The sequence below is a fragment of the Passer montanus genome, unplaced genomic scaffold, assembly GCF_014805655.1.
Source record: "Passer montanus isolate IOZ18808 unplaced genomic scaffold, ASM1480565v1 scaffold32, whole genome shotgun sequence".
Classification (NCBI taxonomy): Eukaryota; Metazoa; Chordata; class Aves; order Passeriformes; family Passeridae; genus Passer; species Passer montanus.
In genome coordinates this window covers 7482433-7507368 of record NW_024367930.1, presented here as the reverse complement: position 1 = coordinate 7507368, position 24936 = coordinate 7482433, and the positions used below count along the sequence as shown (strand labels likewise).

The following is a 24936-nucleotide window of genomic DNA, read 5'->3' as shown; positions in this document are numbered from 1 at the left end:
GCCATGCACCTCTGATTTAACTGTACTACAAAAACACATCCTAGAAAGAATAAATAAAAATACAGAGACAAGAGTGGTTCCTGGGATCTGATTATTATCCACACTTTTAGACAGGAATGACAGGGGCAATATCACAAAATATGCTGTTTTGGTGACAGTTCCAGTTAGGTTATATCATTTCCCTTCACTAACACACTCTACATGCAACTGAGGCATTTTTTTTCCAGTGCAAAAGGTTTCTGTGGAGTAGAAAAAGAGCGGTTAGCACAGATAACCTACACCCAGTGTTTCTCCTCTGGTTATCAGGCTTTCCACTCAGTCATCTTTTTGAAGGCTGAGAAAGTTTATTGGTTTGATCAGCACCCACTGAGATGAAAATGAAGAGTGCTTTGAACGTATGAAGTGCCAGCAGCTTTAAAAATTATCATCTCCAGGGTGTTACACAGACCTGTATGTGTTCTACAGTAACACACTGACTTCACTAGAAATCTGGGGGATAAAATCCCCTCTGCCAACAATGGCTAGGTTTTTCACAAATAAGAGATTCCACTGCTGAAATCAACACAGTCTTTCATCACTGAGGAAAGGACAAGACAAGCTGCTGGCCAAGGAATGGATTACACTAAAATACTCTTTTCTTGTTTCAATTAACAGATGTTTTGTTGAGATGTCCTTCCCTTTCCTTTATTTTTGGCTTGAAGAATCCATCTCTTTGTTGGTGCACCCATCTGGCTATATAAATGGACAGAAATCAAGTTTGAAAATGATTTTCCTTTCAAGGTTATGCCCCTCCATGAATCATTGCATATGTGATCACTAGAGAAGGACTGTTCATCTGTAACTAGATATGACCCTAGTACTAAGGACTTCCAAAGCCTTGTGGCAAAGACAAAAAATAGTAAAGACACTGTTTTAAATGAAAAATGTCTTTGAACTAGAAAAATAGTTCATAAGCTACAAAGTGCAGAAAAAGGGCAAGTTAGACTGCTTCATTATGCAGTCTAAGTACTTAATTTTCACAAATTAGTTTTTAAAATGTATTTGCATTTTTGACAATGCTAGTTCAGACTGAAATTTTTTCAAAAGGAAGCAACAATCTAGATTTAAAAATGTGATACTGTTGTTCAGTTCTTTTGAGCTTGACAGCCCTGATTTTTTGGGGTATGAATACTTAAATCTGATTTTTACAGACTGATGCCTCAGTAAATGGAAAGATGCCTCTTCAGCATCTTAAACACCCTTTCTCATGTTCTTGCAGCCAGGAGCAGGAGATGAGCGCTATGGGACACAATTGGAGATCTGACAGGTGGAGATAAATGTACAGACATGGAGAAGACTAAACAGAGCCATTCCTAGGTGAGCAGCTGATGAAGGCATACATTTGGAATATCTAGGCCACAAAAAACATAGAGGGAGCACTGACCAAATGCTAGGGTAAGGTCTTAAACAGGCTCTTCTTCATCATATTCAATTGCTCTGTTTAAGAAAGACCATTCTGAAGGAAGAGGTTATTGATAGAAACGACCTGACAATATTTCTGCACCCACATTATGCTTTCTAAAAGATTCCTATTATATTTGAAGGGAGTAATTTTGTCAATTAAAAAGTCCCATTTCCTCTGTAATCTATGCAGCAGACTTGCAAAATGTTAATTGCCACAAATTTTTTTAATAAATTCATGCATTACACAACTAATGATACAATATATTTATAGCAATTATCTGTTTCCAATAAAAGTTAATAAAGTGCTATTGGCCTCAGGTGTGAAAATATGGGATTTAATTTGTGCTAATCTGCCCCAGCCTGGGGAATACTGAATTCATTCTATGTGAGAATAATTTATTTGCAATATCCCTGAGTGATATAAACAAAGCATTCTCAAGGGAAGGTGCAATAAAGCTAACAGAGAGGTGCAATCATTCCACTAGCCTGGCATTTCCCAACAGTAAAATCCAAACAGAACAGCCTTCCAAAGCTTCTCCCAGAAGAAGTTAAATTCATCTGCTTCAGACCCATAGGAAAACAATAACACTTTGGAGGGCATCTGTGAACAGCTATTTACCATCTCTTTCCTTTCTTCTTCCATTGCATTGAAAGGAGGTGACAAACAGCTTTAAAGACTGACCAAAGGATTTCACTTTCAAGTTTATCTGAATTATTTTTTCTCTTGTTTGAGGTAATGTTTCTTTCATTTTCTGAAGCTACCATTTGCAACCTTCTCCAAGCCTCCCTGTGCAGCTGGGTGGGGGGCAAGAGAGGCAGAGAGAGAGGAAAGCATCCCTTTGGGGCTGGAGCTGCTACCGCATCTGTGGCAGGGTGATGGAGGGGGCTGGAGCAAGTGGCCAGACATCCTGGTTCTGATTTTAACCCTGCAGCTGCTTCTCTGCCAAGGCACTTCAGCTCTGGGTGCCTTTGCCTCCTTCCTGTACAGTGTGGCTTATCAAGACTTGGCCAAGGCTGCCAAGAGCAGAGAAGTGCAGAATGTTGTTAGTGCCACTAGAGGGGATCACTTGAGCATGCTGGGGACCTGCTGCTCCCACAGGAGTCACGCAAAGCCCTGTCACTTCCAGGTCAGGCACAGAGCTGCCATGGCAAGGACTAGCATTAGGTCAATAAGGTTGCAGCCAGGGGGGCATTTTGGACAGGAGCTATGAAGAGTCTGCTCCTTGAGTCTCCCCAGTTCGCAGTGGACCCAGCAAAGCTGTGACAACTCCTCACAGTGTTGCTCTGACCCTTTCAAAATGACCCCCCAGGCCTTTGCTTCCTCATGGGTAACTCACATTACCTGATGGTCGGTTTGGCCAAGCACATTTTCACACAAACCACCGCTCACACAAGTTTGCTTCTTAAGAGGCTGTCCTTGAACACTTAGTCATATTTTGAATCCAGCCTTCCCCAGTTATTCATCCCTACAGCTGCCAAAAACACAACAACACCAGAGAAGCTGAGAAACCTGTGGCATGGCATTTCCAAACCTCTGCCGAGGAAGGAAATGGTATTTTTCATTTTTATGTTACGCCTGGTTACCTTTTCTGTTATCTTGTCAGTGAGCAAGGAAAAATGTTCGCAGAGCCTGAGCATGAGCCATAAACATCTTTTGTGGTTATCAAATGCCTCCGTGTTTGCTTTGCTATTTAATTACAGGACTCACGTAGGGCATTTATTGTTTGCATCTGTTGCTGCTGTGAACAACCTCTACTCTTCTGATCACCACAAAGGCAGTTTGTTATGTGTATGTCTGTCAGTGACATGTTTTATCATCTCTCTGAGCAGACCCCCCTGCTGCAGGGGGATCCAGTGCTGCAGCCTGGTGTGTCCCTGAAATAGCCAGATACCACAAGGGCAGTTCCTCAGCAGGTTGCCACTGTGAAATGGATACTAGCTGAATGCTGAAACCAGATTTTTGAGGTTTCTGAGAAAATTTTTCTTATTACAAACTATTTTCTTCTTCTTCTTCTATATTATTACTACATATTCTTATTACAAAATATGCGTCCACAAAACATTTAAAAGCTCATGTTTTATACCGTGATGATCTCAAACACATGTCCAGAGGGCAAATGAACTAAATCTCTAAGTTACAAGAAAAATGCATTGGCAGCATCATTAGCCAACCATGTCCCACTTTCCTATTCCTCAAACCTATAGTTTTAGTGAATGCAGTGGATTTTGTTTTCATGCACCTTATATCACAGTATTTGCAAATTTTTTCAGTTTTGGTTTCTCCTATTTAACTTTAGCCATGTTGGAATGATAATCTGCATCTTGTTATGAGTAGTTGTTTTTGGTCATCTAAAACCCAGCAACTACACTAATACTAATAAAAGCAGCCACATTGTGCCCATTCTCTATAATGCAGCTTCAACACCCTGCTAGCTGAGTAAAAAAAAAAATTGTCTTTTTCCTTCCACACTGGAACCGGAAGGAGTTATTTTTACCCTTAATCTGCTTTTTTTTTAAGATGGTACAACACTAGGTACAGAATTAGCAAATTGCTCATTCTGTTCTGCAGGTTTAATAAGACAAGTTATGGCTGCAATTAAAATAATCCATTTGCTCACCCTTCCTTCTATTAGCATGTGAATTTCAAACCTACAAAAAGCAGATGACTGAAATCTCTAGAAACTAGAGTTAAGAGGATAATCTTGTTCCCTACACAATGTTCTACTTGCTGTCTACTTGTATCCCAAGAAACAATATGTGTACTTTACAAGAAGACCACTAAAGAGATAGTAATAACAATGTAAATCCACATTAGGGCAATCCAGGTGTATTTGCTAAAGTACATTTAGTGGGGATCAACAAAAAATTTTCCTTTGGGAATATGCTTTCATTCGGCCCCTTGGGAGGAATTTTACTCTTGGGCAGGTACTTTGAATTCCACCTATCATGTTAAAAAGAAACAATAAACCCCAAACCAATTTAAGTACTTCTCAGTCTGTGTGGCAGCAGAGTCTGATTACCCTGAGCAGAGTGTAGGTTGGTCCCTACGAGATGAAAATCTGACTGGTGGGCATCTATTTAAATGGGTAGGCTGCCGATAAAGGTTTCTAGATGCTAGATGTGAGATAACTCAGGCCAGGTTTCTTACAGTCAACACTGACCCCAAAAATCAATACACAACACTTTCTTCTTCTTTAATAAAACATGTAGAAGTATGTAAAGCTTGGAGACTAGATTATATTTTCAAAGCCATAAGCCACGCTGTCTGCTCACAAATGACTTTGGAGAAACTTGTAAAGTGTCCTTTGATCATCTGTAGGCTCAAATAAAAACAAAAAGGTTTCAAATGGAATTGTTGCCACTTGCATGTCTATCTATACAACTGCATCTTAATTTCTCTAGGAAACTCATAAAACATGAATTATGCATGTCTTAAAATGTTACAAAGGCATAATATAAGCTTAGCTGCCTGTCTGAATTATTCTATTCCGACGTCTACTAGCACACAGAGAGACTGAAAGAAAGGTTTTAGGTCTGACAGTGTCATACTATCACCACAGACATCAAAGGACTTTTTCTCATGCAAGAGTTGGCAAAACGTGTGTCTTTTAATGAATAAGAATTGGGTAAAGCATGAGATCATAAATGTTTTACTAAAATACCATAAAATTCTTCCAACAAGGAGCAAAGTGCTGGTTTAATTATTTTTGAAACTTTAAAAATGAACAAACCTATGTGGAATCTCCACACCATAAACTGAAGAACCACAATGGCATGGTATGCCATTTTGTCATAAAAAGGAAGTCTTAACATGTGGCTTAAAGAGCCCTTGAGAACAGGAACTAAAACCTGAGGAGAAATTCAATCACCTCGCCTCTTTTAGTGCCTGTCATTCCCCAATTCAAAGAGGGGGAAATAATTCTCTGTATGTGCACACAGACCTCCTACAGACCCTCAATATACAAGTTACTGTGATTAATCAAAAGTTTGAAATTAAACTAAAAAGCTCCTTTTCTTCAATTATGATTAAACCTCAAAGCAAGCAGTCTAGATTTTTTAGCAAAATATCCAGGTCTCAAGAGCTACCAATCAATATACTGAGAGTGTCTACTTTTGTTTTGGAGGTTTTAAGGAAGGAAGGGACTGAGAAAGGAATAAAACAAATTATCCCATCAGGCAGGGGGATAGTAAACCATAACAAATTGGTGTTTTATACAGTACCATGACAATCAAGTTATTGAAGTTGAAAAATAGTAACACAAAGAGAAGATAGAAGATTTTTTTTTTCCACACAAGTAAATGACTACATCTTGTGAGGTCTGGTCTCTTCCCATTCACTTCTGAAAGGACAGGCAGAATTCTCTCCAGGCCCACATGGCCCTTGCCTGCCAAGTTTTTGAAAGTGACTGCACAGAAACGGGTACCTGTAGCATAGAGGGAAGATTCAGACAGACCACTAACATGCTGTGATCACCAAAGCCTCTTGCCAGGTAAGGATGAAAAATGGTGGTGTTTAGTTTGGTAAAGCCATGGGCTGCTCTGGCTGCTGTCACCCACCAAGGAGATGGGTAAACATGGGGTACCACCACACAACGTGTCAGCCCCCACAAGCCCTCAAGTGCTTCACAAGCCCACACAACAACACAGTTTGCTTCACTCACAGATCCCTTCAGATGTTTATCAGCTGAGAATTCACATCACCACCACATGTCATTTGAAGTGGATAAGAGCACAAGAATTTCCTTATGACTCTAATAAAGGATTTAGATAAGCAAAATATAATTAGAGAAGTGTTAGAAATGAGAGACTCAAGAGCTTAGCATTCCCTCCCCTTTACAGAAACAGTTACAAAATCAAGAATGATTTCTGCAGGCAGACATCCTGGGTTCGGGAGCGTGCAGCACAGTGCCACCACCCAATTCCGGTAGCCCAATGGCAAATGTTTCAGGTTTGGCCCACAAAGCTAAGAATTGCCCATGTCTTCAATGACACGTGCAGTAAGACAGTGCCAACATTACTGAACCTGACAGAACTGATAGGTGAAGTCACGGGACTATCAGCAACAGAAAACAAGTAGCAAACCAGTCAGATCAGAGAAAAAACTCCCTGATCTCCTTTGAACCTCCACAACAATGCCTAACACTGCAAAGTAAATTTTTTTTTCTTTTAGAGTGACCTGGGCTGGTTCCAGAAATGGAACCATTCTTTATCTGAATTCCCTGGGATTGCTAATAATTTTTCAACTCAAGTTGTGGGAAATTATGTAGACAAATTCTTCTTCTACTGAGATAGAAGGCCTGTAAGTAATAGGCAGCTGTTAATACACTTATTCAAAACAACCACATACGATGAATTAGTCTTTATAAAGTTGCTTTTTAACCTCCTGATTTTAGCAACTCTATATGGTTCAGTGAATTATCTTGCTATTGCTCCTTCTGTGTTCCTGGATCATTAGGTAGGAGAAGCATGTCAAAAATTCCATATGAACAAGGTTCTAGGTCATCTGGCTGTGACAGCTGCATATTGGGCTTTCTCTCTTTAGCCAGGGCTCTGGTACTGCTGCCAACTAACCTGCCTGAAAGAACTCAACAAAGGTTATTCCTCACTGTGACCTGAAAATTCACCTTCACTCTGAAGTAAAAAATGGACATTGGGACCACTTCAATAATAGACAGCTCCAATTAGAAGTCAGGCATGATCATTCCTACTGCCTCTAACATAACATTTGAGTCTGGTGACTTCAGAGCACTTGTAAGGCACATGGTGACAGAGCAGCAGACTCACTTTTCATCCCCAACCAACAGTTCTAAAACAGTATCTCTCACGGAGAGGCTCAAGATCCAGTCAGAGAATCCCAATGAAGATAAGAATGACACCTGGCCATAACAGTATGAGTTTGCAATTCTTAGAAAATGCCAGAGATATTGTTCAAGCTCATGGTAAATTGAGCAAAAAATTGGATGCCTAGCGACCACTAAGACCGACCTGTTCTTTATTGCTTTTCTGAGGGTCAGGAGGTTGGCTGAAGTTTCTTACTGAGGAGTTTTTTGGTTGACTTTTTATTTCACTGCTTTCCAGGGTTATTTTGTTTGTTTGGTTTGGTTTGGGTTTTGTTTGTTTGTGCTTTTTTGGTTTTTCTGGGGTTTTTTTTGGTTGGTTGGTTGGTTTTTTATTGGGTTTTTTTGGGGGGGTTTTGGTTGTTTTTTTGGTTTTTGTTTTTTTGTTTTAGCGGGCTAAACTGCACAGCACTCTGTCATGATTGTGTCCACTCTTGAATATTTTATCACTTTAGTGCTCACACGAAATGAAAGGGATGCACAGAATTATCACTGCAGTACTCTCTCTGCATTATTTACAACCTTGGAGGCTGCAGCATTTCAGCATAATATTGCTAACATAAAAAGGCAGAATTTCGCCTCAAGCCAGGATTTTAGTCTCGTAGTCTGCAGTGCAACATGACTGAAAAAGGTCTATGAACCTCCTTACATCTCCCATCCTCTATCCACCACTTTCTAAATGCTGGCATTCCAATGTGCAAAGCATCCAAAGAGATAAATCTCTAGGCTTTCAGCAGAATGGGAATTAGTAAATCCCTGTGCCTCTAGAGAAAAATATATGGCATTGTTTCACCATTCTGCCCAGTTATTCCCACCCCGCCCTTTTTCTTGCCTTGTTAAAGTCCTCTGAAGTTGCCCTCATTTCCTTCCATGTCTTGTTCAAAAGCTGAATGCAGATACAGAAGAACTCCTCAAACGATCTGTCATGGGTGAAGAACATGGGATGGAAATCGTTGCAGGTCTCACTGGCTAAAAATAGAAAAACAAGGGGGGGTAGAATAAAACATGTACAGGCAGGAGCTTCAAAAAATAAATGTAAAATACAATCAGCCATGAAATTTAGAAAGTAGCGTATTTGAGTGAAGTCCCAGTTCTTGGAGCAAAGGATGTCAAAACACTACTGTGAAAAGCCAGCCTTGGTCTACAGTCTTAAAGACAACAAAACCCAATATAGAGCCTTGTCTTTAGGAGACTGACAGCAAGAAGAGGAAGCAACTAGCTGTTTCCTGAATATTCTCTCAATGTTTGTCATTTGTGCCAAGTTTTGTAGCTCAGTCTGGGACAGAGAGACAAAGGGAAAAAAAATCTCATCAAAAGAAGAGCCTTTGCCACTGCTATAACAGCATGGTCCATCTTTCCTGCTGAGAACCAAACACCAGGGCCCATCACTCACAAAACAGGATTTGATCAATGTACACACCGAAATGTGAAGCTCTGCTGACACAGCAGATGATCTACCACATCGCACAGAGGTAACAAGGAAAATGTTGACAGATATAGAGATGAGAATATAACTGATTAAATTTGTTCTTTGAAAATAATCAGAATCAAAAGGATCCTCTATAATCTTTCCCTTACCTGAGACAAACATAATAAAACCCAAACAAACAAAACAAAAAATACAATCCCCAAACATCCTTATTTTTAATCAAATACTGGCTTTAAGGAAGTAAAAAAAAATCAAGGAGCACTGTAGTGATGATCCCAAAACGGAAAAGCAGGAGTGCACTGTGATTCTCCTTGAGCAAAAATGAATTTTCAAAAACTAAGGACTGAAGCGGTGCTGACCTCTGGACACATCTGAGCAACCTGAGTAGAGAAGGGCCTTTCTTTAGCCAAGGACTGAACAGAATCAGAATTTTCAGACTCTGCCATGGCTTGCAGGGCCACTTCAGTAGGTTGCATATCTATGTTCTTAAAAGGCAAAGAAAAAAGTCAAGCTGAATAAGCTTTCTTTATATACATAGTCCCCAAGTCTCTCAGCTTCCCATTTCACCCCTTCATGAGTGCTCCTTTGAACTTTTCTGGCAGTCACTCATATGCGTAAAGAGCACCTTACTTCAGGATCAAACAGCCACTACTTCGGAAAACTTCTTCCTGTGCAAGAACAGCAGAATTATCAAGCACTGGGATAAATCACATTTTTCCAGGGCTGAATCACTGTCTGACATCCACTTTCTCTCACTGGAACTGGACAATTTAGAATTAAGATTCTGTCCAGGAGGATGTGAATGGCTCATGCTGGCTGACTCTCTGCACCAGCTGCAGACACTTGGTCTTGGTACCTCTTCTAGCCACAAAACTCCCTGTCAGTATGTTCAGTTACCTCTGCTGTAGGAACATGAATTGTGTGCAGAATCACCTGAACCCTCAAAAAAAAAAAAAAAAGTTTCTGATCTTTCCCAGCATGCAGTATTCCAATTAGAAAGCAAAACTGAAGCTTAATTTTAACATCAGATTTACTAAGATCTAATAAATTTTTCAGCCACATGGCAAAGATGGGAGTTAAATTTGCAGCACAGGTTTAATTCTAATCAAGTAAACTCCATTTACTTCAAAGGACTTGCAGCCAAGGGGGAATTAGTCAAAGCAGGGACCTATATTTATGAAGAACAACTCAATCCCTTCAGAAGAATAAAATGCCTCAGGCGTGCTTTTCAGAGCACCTTCAGCTTCCATTCATTCCACTGGAGCTGCAAGGGCTCAGCACTTTCAATAATCAGACCTTCAGCCTGTAATAATGTCAGAGACACAACAGAACAGATTCTCAGAGGGCACCTGTCTTTAAGTCACGAAATACTATAAGGATGAGTAGAAATAAAATAACACCAAGCAGAAGAATGCAGCCAGTACCTTCACTGTATAAATCACAGCACGAAACAAGGCAATAACCCTCGACACGCACTGGCCTCTCTGATCCTCCTCAAAGCCTGAGCTTCTCACTGCTCCTGCTCATAAAAATCAATAAATCAAAATTAATGGAAAGGCTAGGGATTCTCAGAAAATTGATCATCGGTTCTAACTCATGCTTCTTATGATAATCAGTCTCTAACTGTATCTACTACACTGACTGTTCTGCATGCAGAATTAGAGATGCCACCTCTCCCCACCTTAATTTATAAGTAGGCAATGAATGGTGTTTTATGCATTTCAGTTTCAAAAGGAAAGAGTAAAACTCACTGCTACTGATATAAACTGAGAATGTTGGGCCTTTTAGAAGGCAGGATGAATATCTTAAAGCACAAACAAATCCTGGGAATAATTCAAAACCAAATGATAAACAACTTCTTCAAAACTCTAACCATCATCCAGATAGTAGAGAAAAGAAAGGAATCCAGTCTGCTTCAGCAGCAGCCTTCTGTCTGCCTTGAAAATTCTATCCACACTAATACAAAATCATAGAATTCAATGGAAAAATCTTCAGGCTGAAGCTCTCGTTAAATCTGTGTCCTGCTCAGAGTGTTTAAATATCTAATGAAGGATAACCCTTGTCCCAATGATTTCTTTCTCCTTTTGACAGGTGAGTTGAGGATGAAGGAAAATATGATGCTGTTGTTGCTAATGTGTAGAGACCAAAGTAAGACTAAGTTACAAACTGCTGTCTTTGCCCACTCTCTCCAGCCCCAAGACTGCATCTCCAATATCAGAGCACTGCCTCTCTCTGCAGAGTGAGCAAATTTAGAGGCAGCTCAGTTGTACTAATTAAAAACTTCCTGAATTTATTTTCTCACTAACTTGCAATTTGACTAGTTCTAAACTGAAACAGAGGTCTAGTCTTGGAAAAATTTGGAGACCTTCTGCATAAGAGCTGCTAGCAAAATTCTAGCCCTTAAGCCCAATACTTTCTAACCATCCTTTTCACATGCAGGGAGCAACCACATTTACAGCCACATAAAAACAGCCACAGGGCTACAATGTGGGGACACAAATCATCATGATTATTCACCATCAAGTTTTAATTACGCCACTGAGAGATCACCTTCAAAAGGCATGCCACAGATGTCTAGCCTACATAAATCAGGTGAAGATCTTGTTCATTTTCCATTCTTGGCACAATTCTTGGAGCTGTAGATCAATATGCCACCTCTCAGAATACAAGCAGTCCCTCAAGTTTCTATCTGATCTATAACTGGAACTTTGAAAAAGCAGTGTAGTTCATTTCCCATTATAAATTGCACTAGCAAAAAAAAAAAAAAAAAAAGAGCTAATTTGTACCTGGGAGTTTATGTGGCTCCTACAGTGTGTATTTTTAGTGTCTACCCAACACAATTTTGTCTGTCAGTTGCTTCCTAAATTACAATAAAGATATTCAAGCATCCCAGATGTTTGAAGAGTAAACAGATTTGACATGTTATGTTGTTCCTCTGTGAATTAGTAGAAAACAACAGGGGGAAAAAAAAGTGAGAAAGAAGAAGAGAGTTGTTGCTTCATTTTGTACCCCATCTCTAAACACCTTTCCCAGTATACAGAATATCATCAGGGTTGAATTTCTTTTAGCTGTGTCAAGAACATCTAGGTATTTGCATATTTTCATAAGCCTGTCTTGAAAGGCCACAGATTATGTGATGGTGTTTCAATAAGTGTTTTGCTTGAAGTACAGAAGAGATTTAAATTTCAAAGTTGCTGTGGGGAACTGAGTATGGACAACAGAGATTTCTCCATGCAAGACAGACTCCAGGAAAGGACCAGTGCACCAGACCAGACAGCAGGCTGCTGTGTCACCTCACTGTTCAAAACAGTATGAACAGAAGGCCACTAGCTCAACAGAAACTGGCTGGTTGCTGTAAGGGCTCATTATATTTCCCCCCCCATGTTCAAAATAAACTACACGTAGATATCTTCTCCATGTATTTTCCACTTGGAAGGGAAGGAAAAGATTAATACAATTTCTTATCTTAGATTGTTTTGTGGAACACTAGTGAGTAACACAGAGATAAGATCATCGTGCCCCCAAAGCTAGAACAGCAGGCAGAGATATAGTGATACACCTCTGCAGGCAAGGTACTGCCCTTAATCTTGAGAAAACTCTGCTTTCTCTCTGACTCTGCTAAACTGCTGTGTTGATACTGCTCATCCTCCACCGTGTCTTTAAAATGACATGTGGTCATTCTGACCTCTCTTGTGAAGTTCTTGAATTCAAGAGATGAAAAAGATTGTGCTGGTATGAAAGCCATATCTATCATGAAGGGAATGTTTGAAATTAGGAACCACCCAATCCATTATTTACAAAATCCATCCATGATGCTATGGGGGATCAAGATGAGGTGAGTTAAACAGTCATTTTTCTGTAAATTTAAGGCTTGGATCCATGAAATTCGCAATGCATATGAAAGACAATCACAAATGAGACACTTCATTCAAGGATGTCAGCTATGCACAATCGTTGTACAAAACAGAACTTCAACAGACCTGATTAAGTAGATAATAAATAAAAGTGATAAGGTTGCTGTGTATTCTCAGCATATATCTGTGTATTCTCAAATATCTGAAAAGCAGGGACTCAGCTTAAATCAATCATATTATTCAGTCAGCCATCTAAACACAGTCACCTGGCAAAAATGCTGTCGCGCAGAGAGGCAGGCAGACACCTGTGGTGAGGAGCCAGCCTCTGTGCCAGAGGTGGTACTAACAGATCCTGTGCACCCTGAAACTCATCAAGAAAAGCATCCTGAAGTTGCATCAGAACAATTCTGAGGTGAGGGAAGCAGTGATGCAGAATCTTGAGAGGGAGGTTTGCAAAGTCCCAGGGAGAGAGGGGTTCAAACACATCTCCCTGTCTTAAAGACACCTGGGAATCATGTGATTCAATTTTCAAAGAGAGCTGTGCTTTCTCTTCCTGAGCTGCTGCTTAATTCAGTGTGAGTCATGTACCCCTTCAGTTGTTTTCTCGAATTTCACAGAATGGAGATGATAACATCTCATCAGAGAGGAGGCGGGTGGAAAGAACCATTGCACTCTCAGAAGTGCAGCAAGATCCACAAATGAAGGGTGCCATACGGACCTTGGAAATATCATCTCCACTTGGCATGGCCTCCTCTGGGATTATTACTTGACAGTAAGAGTAGGACCAAAGAGCAACTAATTCTCACTAGTTCTCAGGAGGAGAAGCACTGTAATTTCTGCTTCTTCCTGAAGATGCAGTACAGTAAAAATAACTACCGCTATGACCATTTTTATATCCACAATCAAAAATTCTCTCAGTAATACAGGAACATATAAGAAGAAGAGCACCTAATACTGCCGAAATATAGTGATTGTCAGGTTTTCTATGCTGCTGATCCTTGTGGTCTGCCAGCAATAATTTGACTTTGGCTACCCTTCTGGCACATGATAATGAAACAGTGTAATTTAAAGCAAGGAAGGCCACTGGCAGTGCCAGTGCAGTAATGAAGTAGTAATATTGCTGCCAATCGTGTAATTTTCTTTCCTAGGGAACAGTTCTTTTTAGAAGGCTCAACTGGTATTAGAACAAAAGCCACCAAAATTGCCTAGCAACACAGGGCTACAAGAGAGCTTCAGCATTTTACCTTACCTGATCACATATTTAGTCAGAATAGGAACTATAAGAAATTACTAAGCATGCAGCAAACCCCATCAACTCAAACTCCTGAGAACATAAGGCAATACCATGTCTCTGAACCTGTGAGATCCATAATGGTGCTATGGAGGGAAACTGGAAATAAAGCACACATAAAAGGCAACCTACAGTCTGCAAGTTTCTCAAGGCTGAGAATAAATTTTAATATGCATATTATAAATATGCATATTAATAATTTCTAAATCCTTGAGAAACAAGGATTCCATGAAGCTCCAGGACTAGGATATTCATAGTATATGCAGCACCGAGCTCTTCAGTAACTTCCCCAGATTTGCTTTAAAAATGACTGCAGCTTTGTCAGAAAAGCATATCCTCTCCCCAATATATCATTAAATAAAGGAGGCACTCTAAAAATTCACCTCTTCCACTGTCCCAAATAAAAGTGGTGAAAGAAGCACCCTGACTACTGCAGCACAACTCAATAAAGCCCTGCACTAATCACTCCCAACAGATCCAGCAGTCCAGAGGTGGCAGTAAGGCATCACACTCACTCTGCCACATCCACTGGTGATGGGAACTGAAAGAAACCAGTGGAACCAGTGGTGTCCACGCAGGCAGGCTGACTTTGTAAAGATAACACCCTTTGCAGCACTCAGTAAATTCAGAGATTTCACTGCACCTCTCCTGCTTAGACCAGACCTGAAGGCTGAACACTGTAGTTTGCAAATGCAAACAGAAAGCCAAAATACAAAGAGAGTTTAAAAAAAGGGCTCATATACAACTAGGAAATGAGAAATATTACAAAGATCATCATGCTGATAAGAGTTCCCCATCTCGTTCAAGAGCAGCCTATTTTTGTTTGTGACAAAACAGGTGCCAATTATAACTAAATCTGAACTGCCTCTGCAATCTGTCACAGTACACTGCTGGGCAACAGGAAAGTTCTCTGCTTCCCTTTTGATTTCTCTACTATTTCCAGTACTAAAATAAGCAGTAATCAATAACAATAAGAAAATGTAGTTTTAAGACCTGATGGATAAATTGGAATATCATATTCAGAAGTCAGGAATCACTTCATATGAATTTGTCATGCACTTCTAGGAGAAAACTCCTTGAGAGTGGAAATTGTATGGAAAAACAAGGGCTTAAATTCATCATGCCAAAAAAACCCCACTTGTTCTTTTGGGAAGAAAAGGACATAGGCCCACAAGCACATATCTCTAATTATGCTCTGGCATTTTTATAGTATCCCTGAACATCAATATAGAATCATAGAATTGTCTACGTTGGAAACGACCTTCAAGAATATCAGAATGTTAGTTGATTAACGTGAGAAATTTGCTTGGGGCCTATGAAGTCTTTATGGTCCCTTCTAGCAAACATATAGAAAAAGAGGGAAGTAGACATATTAAGAAAAATCTGTAAAAGGTTGCTTACCAAATAAACATATTACACAAAACTTTCTTACTGCTTCTCTGTCAGGTTCCTGACATCTTGCAAAGCACAGAGGGTAATGATGGCCACATGAAAGCTTAAAAAAATACCAATCAAACCACCATATAAAAAAAGCATTTCTCACAATTTTTACTTGAAGTCCAGCAGACACAGGAAGTGGCACAGACAGAAGGCCAGCTAAGCTCAGACTATGAAGGCAAGCACCTTCTCACACCTGTTCCATGTTGACATCCTGTTCCTTTACCTGTTGCCCCCTTTTTCTCTTAAGCCCTCAAAGAAACTAGACTTAATCTCATCTCCAGACAAATCAGGAAGAAGGCCAGCAGCAATGGGGGAGGTAAATATGTAGCTTTTATAAAGAGCAGTGTAAAAGCAATCGCTCTGTGCAATCACCCTTTTTAGCCCTAAAGTACCATTGGCAAGGTTTATTGCCAAATGCTACATTTTGGCACATTTTCTAGTAACTGTTGCAGCACTTGAGACACAGACCTCTGAGGGCTGGGGTTAGAAGCTCCTGGGTGCAGAAGAAGCAGACATTTGCTTTGCCCCTGCTTGTGCGTCTCCTTGATGTCACCTCCCACAAGCTTTGCAATGAGAAACTGCCTTTCATGGCAGAACTGCTGACTTTTCATGTCTTACTCTGACTGGTTTAGAGAACAACAGCTTATTGCTTCTCCTCCTGAAGGGACTCTTGCTAAAAAAGCAAATGCTTACCTCCAATTACTCATTGGCTTTATTAGGAAGTTACACAGACTATATTACAGGTTATAACTCCTGCCTCTTCAAAGACCTTCTGTGAGATACTTCATCCAGAATATACTCTGGTTACCATTTGAAATACAGACCATGCTGTTTTGATTCACAAGAGAGGAGGAACTGTCAGTGAAAATTAATTCTGCCTTAAGTACGCTGGCTAAGGCTCCATCTGTAAGCAAAACTTAAAGGAGCCTATGAAAACCTGCATGAAAAACACCACAAACCACAACCTGGGAAGTCTATGGATATTTTTAGGTGACCTCTTACTCCCAGCTCCCATTCCCTTCTCCTGGACATGGACCTCCTCATTAAAATCAAATATTTAAAACCATACTGCAAAGAAACTATGTAGTCCTTGTGCAAGACAACTATAGTAGAGAACATATTTTTGGGGGGTATTTGGTCTTCCAAGTGAGCAAAAGCAGGAGAACTATAAGGAGAAAAAACAAATTAAAAAATGGAGAAGACAACAAACCAACAGTCAAGGCAGGAAGGAAAATACTCTTTATCCTGGTACCAAGGCATTCCTCTGTTAGAAAAGAAGGTTACAGCTGAATTACTCGTGCAAAGCTGGCACAAACCATCTGTATTCACCATCAGAGGTGTCTGTATATGAGATGCCTGCTCTGCTGCATTTTTATGCCGGGCTGTTAGGCTGCCTTCAGTGCCCCCATGGTGGTGTATCAGACAGCTGGCTGCCTGACACCGCTGCCCAGTCAGTCAGGCCAGCTTCCAAAACGTAAAAGCTGTGAGGACAAAGGTCCAGTTACCTAGAAAGTGAACTAAGCTCACTCAGTTCCTCTGCCCCCACAGAAAATGGAACAGGACAAAAGCACTCTTAAGTTCAACTACTTGCTTTGAATCAGTCCCAGATATACTCAAAATGCCAAACAAGGTAGCAGATTGAGACACAGGAGGAAATTACATCAATATCAATTAAAAAAAAAATCTGTGATTAAGGTGAAGGAGTTCACTATATCACACCTCCTAGAGCTTCATCTTTCATGCCAGATCTGTTCTGAGCTATGCTGAAACTACTCTGCTTGCTCAAGAATCAGGAGATGCACACCCAGTATCTGTCCTTGACTTTGAAAATATGTGTGGTGCCACCACTACTACAGCCCCACAAAGGACAACCCACCTTAGCAGTAACATCTCTCTTCCCTCCCCTTCTGCATCTCTACAAACTGTACCTCCTTTAAAATATGCACATTTATTCATGCATGCACTAAATTGCCAAATAATGTCTTTCCTCTGCTTATTTGTGAAAATAATATGTGAGGAAGAAGAAGCTGGCCACTGGATTCAACTCTGCACAGGCAAAATCCTATGCAATAAGCCCCAGGGTGGGAACACTCCTTGGCATGTCTGCAGCCCACTCTCTATTCCATTCTTGGTCTGCCATGGGCAATCAGCAGCTCTAAGCTTGGCAGTGACAACACAGTGATCTGTGGGGAAATCTGTGGGCAAATCTTCCCACTCCCAATCCTTCCTGGAGCCCAGATGGCCTTGTTGAGGCAAAGGTCATTAACTCATGGTGAAAACTGCACCTTACTTATCTAACTGCAACCACCTACATTATTTTCTTCCCCTACAAATAGTCTTAATCTGTAAATTATGTTTTTAACTCTCTGGGCTAGAGTCCCAAAGTCAGACTTATGGAACAAAAATAAAACTGCTGAAGCATACTCCTTTTAACACAGACCAAACTGAGTAATTGCTACTCAGAAAATGGGAAAAACAGTGATGTGGCAGGGTGTAAGCTCCTCAGGAAACACAGAACCTCAGTGCATGTTAGTGTTTTTATCCAAGATCATCACGATAGCACACTAAGTGCCAGTCTTCAAATGGCTTTGTGAACATTAATCAGCCTCTAGAAGGACAGTAGTTAACACTCTCTCCTCAAATGTCAAGCTTGACCTCTTGAAAGGCAAAAATCAAGTCAGTTAGGCCACAGTCTTAACAAGAGAGGCTATTTAAATAATACATTTCCAAGTGGCACATTCAGCTCATAAGTTACTCCACTGGAGTTTTTCACTTCATGGACCAATATGAACCAAGATGTACAATCCTACAGCTGACAGAGGATAGTTTTGGATAGGTAGAAATACTGTTATCAAAAGTTATGTTTTAGAAATGTTTAATTAGGCTGTAATATTGCCCTACTTTATGTTATTGCTCTTCTTTATAGGCTGAAACATTAAATCAGCATTTCAGTCATACCACTATTAAAAAAATAGTATACTAAAACATTGCATGCTAGAAAAACAGGTCTCTTGCTTCAAGGTATTGTAAAGAGTGAAAACATTTTAAAATTAATTCCTGCCCTATATCCTATGGCATTTGCATTGTATACTAACAGATATAATTCATTATAACTCCAAACCTTATCATTTCTGAAGAAGTTTAGAGAATCACCTAATTCAGGTTAAGTGAATGTGCAGGTTTTCTCCTCATGATGCTGGGAGATAAAAAGACTGCAGGGTGCTGGGAGATAAAAAGCCCTTGAGTATAAATCAGGTGAATACATGGGAGACTGGGGAAGGAAAGAGTCCCAGAAAACACATTGCTGAGGTCACATCTTTGTAAAATATCACAATCAGGATAACAAGGATGAAATTTAATCGACAGTGTAATGTCTCAGGTATTAATATCAACACAGTTTTCCCTGGGAGCTTGTTCCATTACTTGTGTAGTCTCTAGTTTTACTGTTGTCATTGTTATTTGAGCTATATTTTATCTTTTGTATTGTAAATCCATTCTTTGTTTTGTCCTTGTTGACTACAATAATTGAATAAAATAATTTTTACATCATGCCTTGAGGTTCCTGAATACATTTACATCTTTTCAATCACTTATTCCAACCTGACCATGAGTAATTGCCTAATTTTTCCTTGAGGATCTTATTTGATCAAGTGTACTATCATTCACTCCAGAAATGTGTTTGTATGCATGGGAATTACAGAATAGAGACATAGAAAGATTAAAATAATTATTTCTCAGAACAAACAAACTAACAAAAAAGAGGTAAGCAAAACCCTTCAGTTGAAATTTCTCTGTTGGACTATGGCTGTACTTGAAAAAGGATCTAAGTTAACCTTCTTAGAAATTCTCTCCCATTACTCCCACTGCAGACACTTAGCAATTTCAAACAGGAACATGAAAGTCATCTTGCATATATAAGACCACTCTTTGTTTCTGCATTTCAATTTAAAATTAGTTCCCAAAATTTAGGATTATTGCTTGGTTGTTTTTTTACAAAGCATTATCCCACTCATGTCTCAAGAGATATTGCATATGAGGCAAGTGAACTATCCTCACTTTTATTAAAATAAACTCATTCATAACACAGGCTAAACAATATATATTCATCTGGAAAAAATACCATCATGCCCTAAGAAAGCATTTTCCAAATTTTCTTGACTGAATCTGACCATCTGCTACATCATACACAGGTTATTAACATCAATTCAAAAACTGAGAAGGGATACATCTGGAAAAGGAAAGTGTTTCCTAATCTACTGTGACAAGTCAGAGAAATAACATTGCCAAACCAACCATCAAGAAATAATTGAGATTTCAAATGGTTTTTTGAAGAAATAGTTAAATTTCTCCATTGCCAATAGGACAGGTTAAATATGTTATTTTCAAAATTACTAAGGCAAAAGAAGGACCAGTCTGATGCTTTTAGAAAAATAAGTGTCAATTCCTTCCCTTTAAACTCGTAAAAAGTAGTAGAAACTTTTCCTATGTTAGATTACATTCAGCAGCCAGGAGTTTTTCCCAGCAAGGAATTACAGAGAGTATGAACTGAATTGAATTCTAAAGCTCTGTGGTTTTGGTTTAGGGATTGTATTTGGACTATTTTTAAACTGGAACCCAACCTGGTTCAATATCTGGAAGTATCTTCTGAGCAAGAGCTGGAACAAACTTAGGGAGTTCATTGCTCTTGGCAACTCAGTGGAATGGCTCACATGAAAGTAGCAACACTATCTCCAGTTTCAAGTTGTTGAGCCTGGAGAACTATAAGCTGCTCATTGCAAATATTTCTGCTTGAGAAAACTTGCAGTCAAACTGCTCCATATATCTGTGTGTATCTGGCTGTCACAGGGTCAGAGCACTTCCCTTCCTCTTCCCCTTCCCTTCCCAAACATAGTGTTAGCACCAACCCCACTCCCACAGTACAGCAGGTGAGTTCCACCTTAAACTGGAACCATTACAGAGTAGAATCAACTGATTTCTTCTTGTGTTACCCATTCATATTTCAGAGGTCAACACCTCCTCAAACAATGAGATGCAGGCGGCTCCACTTTTCCCTAGTAGATTTAACAGGAAGCTAAAACCTAGTCTTCTTTTTCTTCTCATTCCTGAATGAGGGAAATTTCTTTGAAAGTAAAACCAGCACAATTAAGGTTTTTAAGATGTGAGTCCAAGCTATCAGTTGGTTTTGACAGCACAAGTGTCATTCCAGCTGAAGCTGTGCTCCAGTGGATGCCCACACCAGCAGAGGAGGGATTTCTGCCACCTCCCAAAAGGAGCAACTCGGACACACAGTTAGGGACATAAAGCCACTCGGGGGTGCCACATTTCTGTGCCACAGCCCTGAAGTGGTGCCTGGCCCGGTCTCCCCTGGGCCCAGAGAATGGGCAGCAGAGGACCTTGCTCCTGTCACGCTGATTCTTCAGTCTCCAGCTTGGTGTTCACACTTGTAAATAGCCACAGTTCCTTGATGCCCTCATGAAGGCTTCAGGTCTCACAGAAACTTCAGTTTTCACAGCTACCGGCATGAAGGTACCCCAATTACATGCCAATCTTACTGCTATATAATTTGCAAAAGAATCTGATTTATATGAAACATCCTCTTTTCTAAAATCATGCCACTTCCTTCACCATAAAACACCCTTTCTCTCATGAGGTCCATTCTCTCTGACCTACAGGAGCCCTTGCAAGCAAGGCAGATTTTTAATAACTTTGTCATGCAAGAGGAATACAAAAGCAAACACATGGCTTATACTTAACGAAGAGAGGAGGGAAAGGTGAAATTAGTTATTGTCATGGCTGATCTCAATAGCAGGCACAGCTTCAGAACAAATTTTGAAAGTAAGTAAGAACTTATTGAGGTGAATAGAGACTGGAATAAGTATTGCACAGGCTTACCAGGAAGGGATCAAGTCTGATTCATCTAATCTTTGACAAAATAACTCTTGTTTCTCATGGGTGAAATGTGGTGGGCTTTATCAGCACAGGAGATGATTTAGTTCTCCTGCATCTGACTTAAGTATTTTGATATAACTCTGTGTGCCAGGCAGAAAATCAGTAATTCAGGCAGACAAAATAGGATTTGAGACAAGAATCAGTGTGGTGCGTGAGGTGCAGACCACGTATGGAAATGACCAAAAGGAAAGGGGAGGTATCAAACTAAGTGCAGTACTGCTAGAATTTCTCGGAAGTCAGACTCAGACTCCAGATTTTTGTAATCATTTTGGCACAAAAATATAATGGTAACTCTACAAAATTTGCTGGAGCCCAAAACTGGTGGCATTACTGATGGTATCAAAAGAGAAGATCAGACTGTCATAAAGGAAGGACTTTGAGGCCTAGAGAAATCAGAATAGTATGGCACTGAAAAGATATTGAGTAATAAAAAGGATTTCTGCTTTAATTTGAGCCTCATCAGTTGTAAAAATAAAGAGTAGAAAAAATGACAATTTGTGGACAGAGCCATCAATATCACAAAAGCAGCTGTAATCCTAAAACACAATCACTGAGACATTTTTAGCCTGGGTAGTGAAGTATAAAAATAATGTGATACAGGGAACTGGCAATACACAAACTTCAATAACACCTGCAATTCTGGGCACCTGTACACAAGGTATAGAGACTTAAATGAGAACGGAGAAGGAAGGGCTCCTACAATGGCCAGCAAGTGGAGAATGGTATTGAAATGGACTGAAATGCCTATGTTGGTTTAGTTTGGCATGGTGAAGGTTGAAATGAAATAATACTAATACATGGGGGAGAGGAGAGAAACAGAATGTTAAATAAAGAACAAATCTGGCACAAAGATTTACAGATTTAAACTATTTCTGAATATATTTAGACTAGAAATGAAAAAGTTTCAAGCCCTTTCCTGCATGAAAAGAGCAGTGATTAGTGTAAGGATGTAGGTTCAATAAATCTGTGAATGGGAATATATGTTGTGTCTACCTGCAGTGATCCAGTTCTAACCCCTCATTTTCACTTCTGTGGTAGTGCTATTTTCTGCATTTATCATTAAACCCAGATCAGCTACCCCTCAGTGCCTGGGTATCATGAAACTGCTGCATTTATTTGCTTTACCTTAATTTGACTAATGTTGATTTACTGAATCTACAGTAAGCAAATGTACTGACCATAAAAGACATACACAAAAAAAATTAAGTTTTAAGAAAAAGAAGTTACTCATTCTGCACAGTGCCATATTTAAACCTTTGTATAACTGAAGAGGAAACTAAACTGTACCAGTGAGGGTGTTACATCATCAGTCACAGCAAGCATTAGGGAACTCAGAACATTTAAACAATCATTATGACATTGCCCTCTTAACGAACAGTAATTGTGTGCACTATTAAATGTACAAAAATGGAAAGTAAACTAAGGAACCTGCCCTGCACTCATACACTGTTTCTAGCAGTTTTATAACTATTACAAATATTGCATTGTTACTTTTTCTTCTTTCCCAGTTCCAACTACTTTTCTCACCTTTGAAAGTGTCAGCATGTTAAGATTTTCTAACTTTGTGCTTTCAGTTGAAGTGGCTGAAATTTCAGGCAAACACTACAATACCCTCTCACCTTTGGCAAAAAAGCTGACCCCTCTTCTGCAGTGTAGAAGTGGACCAAAACCAGTATTGTCCACAGTAGGTTTTGCTTATCAGCTGTGGACCAGAATAAATCAACTGGGACTGAAATGATTTGACTTTTTCTCTCTAAGATAAGAATCAAGCACCACAGCTCCATTTCATTGCGTATAGAACAGGGTCAATGTTTCCTTTCTTTCTCTGAGGGTGACTGTTCAGATGGTCTAATACATATAACTTATCATGGTATCTCTACCAGTATCTACCAGAAGAAAAAAAAAATTGTCCTGGGCACTAATAATTCAATTCAGTCTTGGCTTGATGGGAGGCAGAACACTCTGCTATTCTAACAAATCAGCTCTCCAACACTCCAGAAAGATGGTGTAAAAGTCATCTCCAACCTAGACTCCCACTGACAGAAAAAAGAACATGAAGAAATAAATGAGGCAAAATAGTTCATTTTATTAAATAGATTACTTACTGAATAGTTTACTGATATTCTCCTATTAAAAAGATTATCTCTCTGATAAACATCACAGAGAGTTTTAATAGTCACCTCTCATTTAAACACCTCTCATTTAAATTTGAAAGCTGGTGCATCATTTTTTAGTAAATCTCTAAATTACATAAATGCAGGGAAATGTTAACCCAAGCCATGCACTCCACAATGATGGTGCTGCCACATCTAGTACTGAATCTGACACACAAAAAATATTCTTTAATTGTGCTCTGAATATATTGTTCACTGCCTAGAAACCTTCACTTTCCCCATGCTGAACAACATTGCTATTGAGGGTCACTACAGGTCTCCAGCTGCCCTAAAACTCCTGCCAAACTAAGCTAGGAGTAAGTTCAAATTTCATATTTGGGAAAAAAAATTGAAATAGGAAAACTGCTTTTTAACAGAGTGTAAAAGAACACCTGCTTAATATGAATATGTCCCAGAAGAGCCATGAGGTAAACAAACTAACTCTGATCCAATGACAGAACTAAGCAGAGTAGTCCAATGCATGCTCATGTCATAAATCTCCTTATTTTATTATACACCAACATCTCAATGAGAAGTATTTTAGCTGTGATAGGTATATCAGTGAAAAAAACCAAAAAAGACTGTTTATATTACAAGAGTTTATTTTTGAAGCACCTTCTAAGCTGTTTTTTTTTTCATTATGAATGGTTTTGATTCCCATTTTGCATGACTCATGGCAGAGAAGTTGGCTGCAATTTGGTAAACTTTGCTGATAATAATGAGTTGGACATTAAAGATTCAAGCTTCATAAAAATAATCCTAGCATATAATGGTTTGGTTTGGAAGGGACCTTAAAGGTCATCTAGTTCCCTAGACCTGACATGGGCAGGGATATATTTCACTAGACCAGGTTGCTCTGAACCCCATCAAACCTGGTCTTGAACACTTTCAGGGATGAGACATCCACAACTTCTCTGGGCAGCCAGTGCCAGTGCCTCATCACCTTCACATTAAAGAGATTCTTCCTAATATCTAATCTAAACCTACTCTCTTTCAGTTTGAATCCATTCCCCCTTGTAAATAGTTCCTCTCCATCTCTCCTGTAGGTTCCCTTCAGATTCTGGAAGGCTGCAATTAGGTCATTCTGGAACCTTCTATTTTCCAGGCTGAACAAACCAAATTCTGTCAGCCTTTCCTCATAGAAGAGCTGCTCCATCCCTCTAATTGTTCTGGTGGCCTCCTCTGGACTCGCTGCAACAGGTCCACGTCGTTCCTGTGCTGGGACCCCAGGGCTGGATGCAGCACTGCAGGTGGGTGTGTGTCTGTGCCTCTCTCATTATTGATCTCTCCAAGTGGTATCTTCCAACCTGCAGTGACAGAGCTGTCACGTGTCTGACATGCAAACAGAGGAAGAGCAGTGGGACAATTGTACTAGACTACCTGGTGTTTGTCAAAGATAAGCAACCAACTTCCAGGCTTGAGGAAGAGCTTGCACACTTGGAAGCACTTCCTTTGTTTCTGATACAGAGAAATGCAGCAAGTTTTTTGCTCAAAGCTTGTCATATTATTTTGTAAAAATATTTTCCCCCAATGTATCCAT

General features: G+C 39.7%; 1 protein-coding gene across 6 annotated transcripts in view; it reads right to left on the bottom strand.

The window, feature by feature from the left end:
• ELMO1 (engulfment and cell motility 1) overlaps window positions 1–24936 on the bottom strand; it is a 301412-nt gene that overhangs the window by 95043 nt on the left and 181433 nt on the right. For 5 of the 6 annotated variants that reach the window (XM_039715063.1, XM_039715067.1, XM_039715065.1 and 2 more), the window contains one exon: window positions 8113–8249. The exons of the other annotated variant lie outside the window; for it this stretch is intronic. In XM_039715063.1, the coding sequence (XP_039570997.1) occupies window positions 8113–8249 (137 nt within the window). The remainder of the gene's footprint in view (window positions 1–8112; window positions 8250–24936) is intronic. 6 annotated transcript variants of the gene reach the window in all.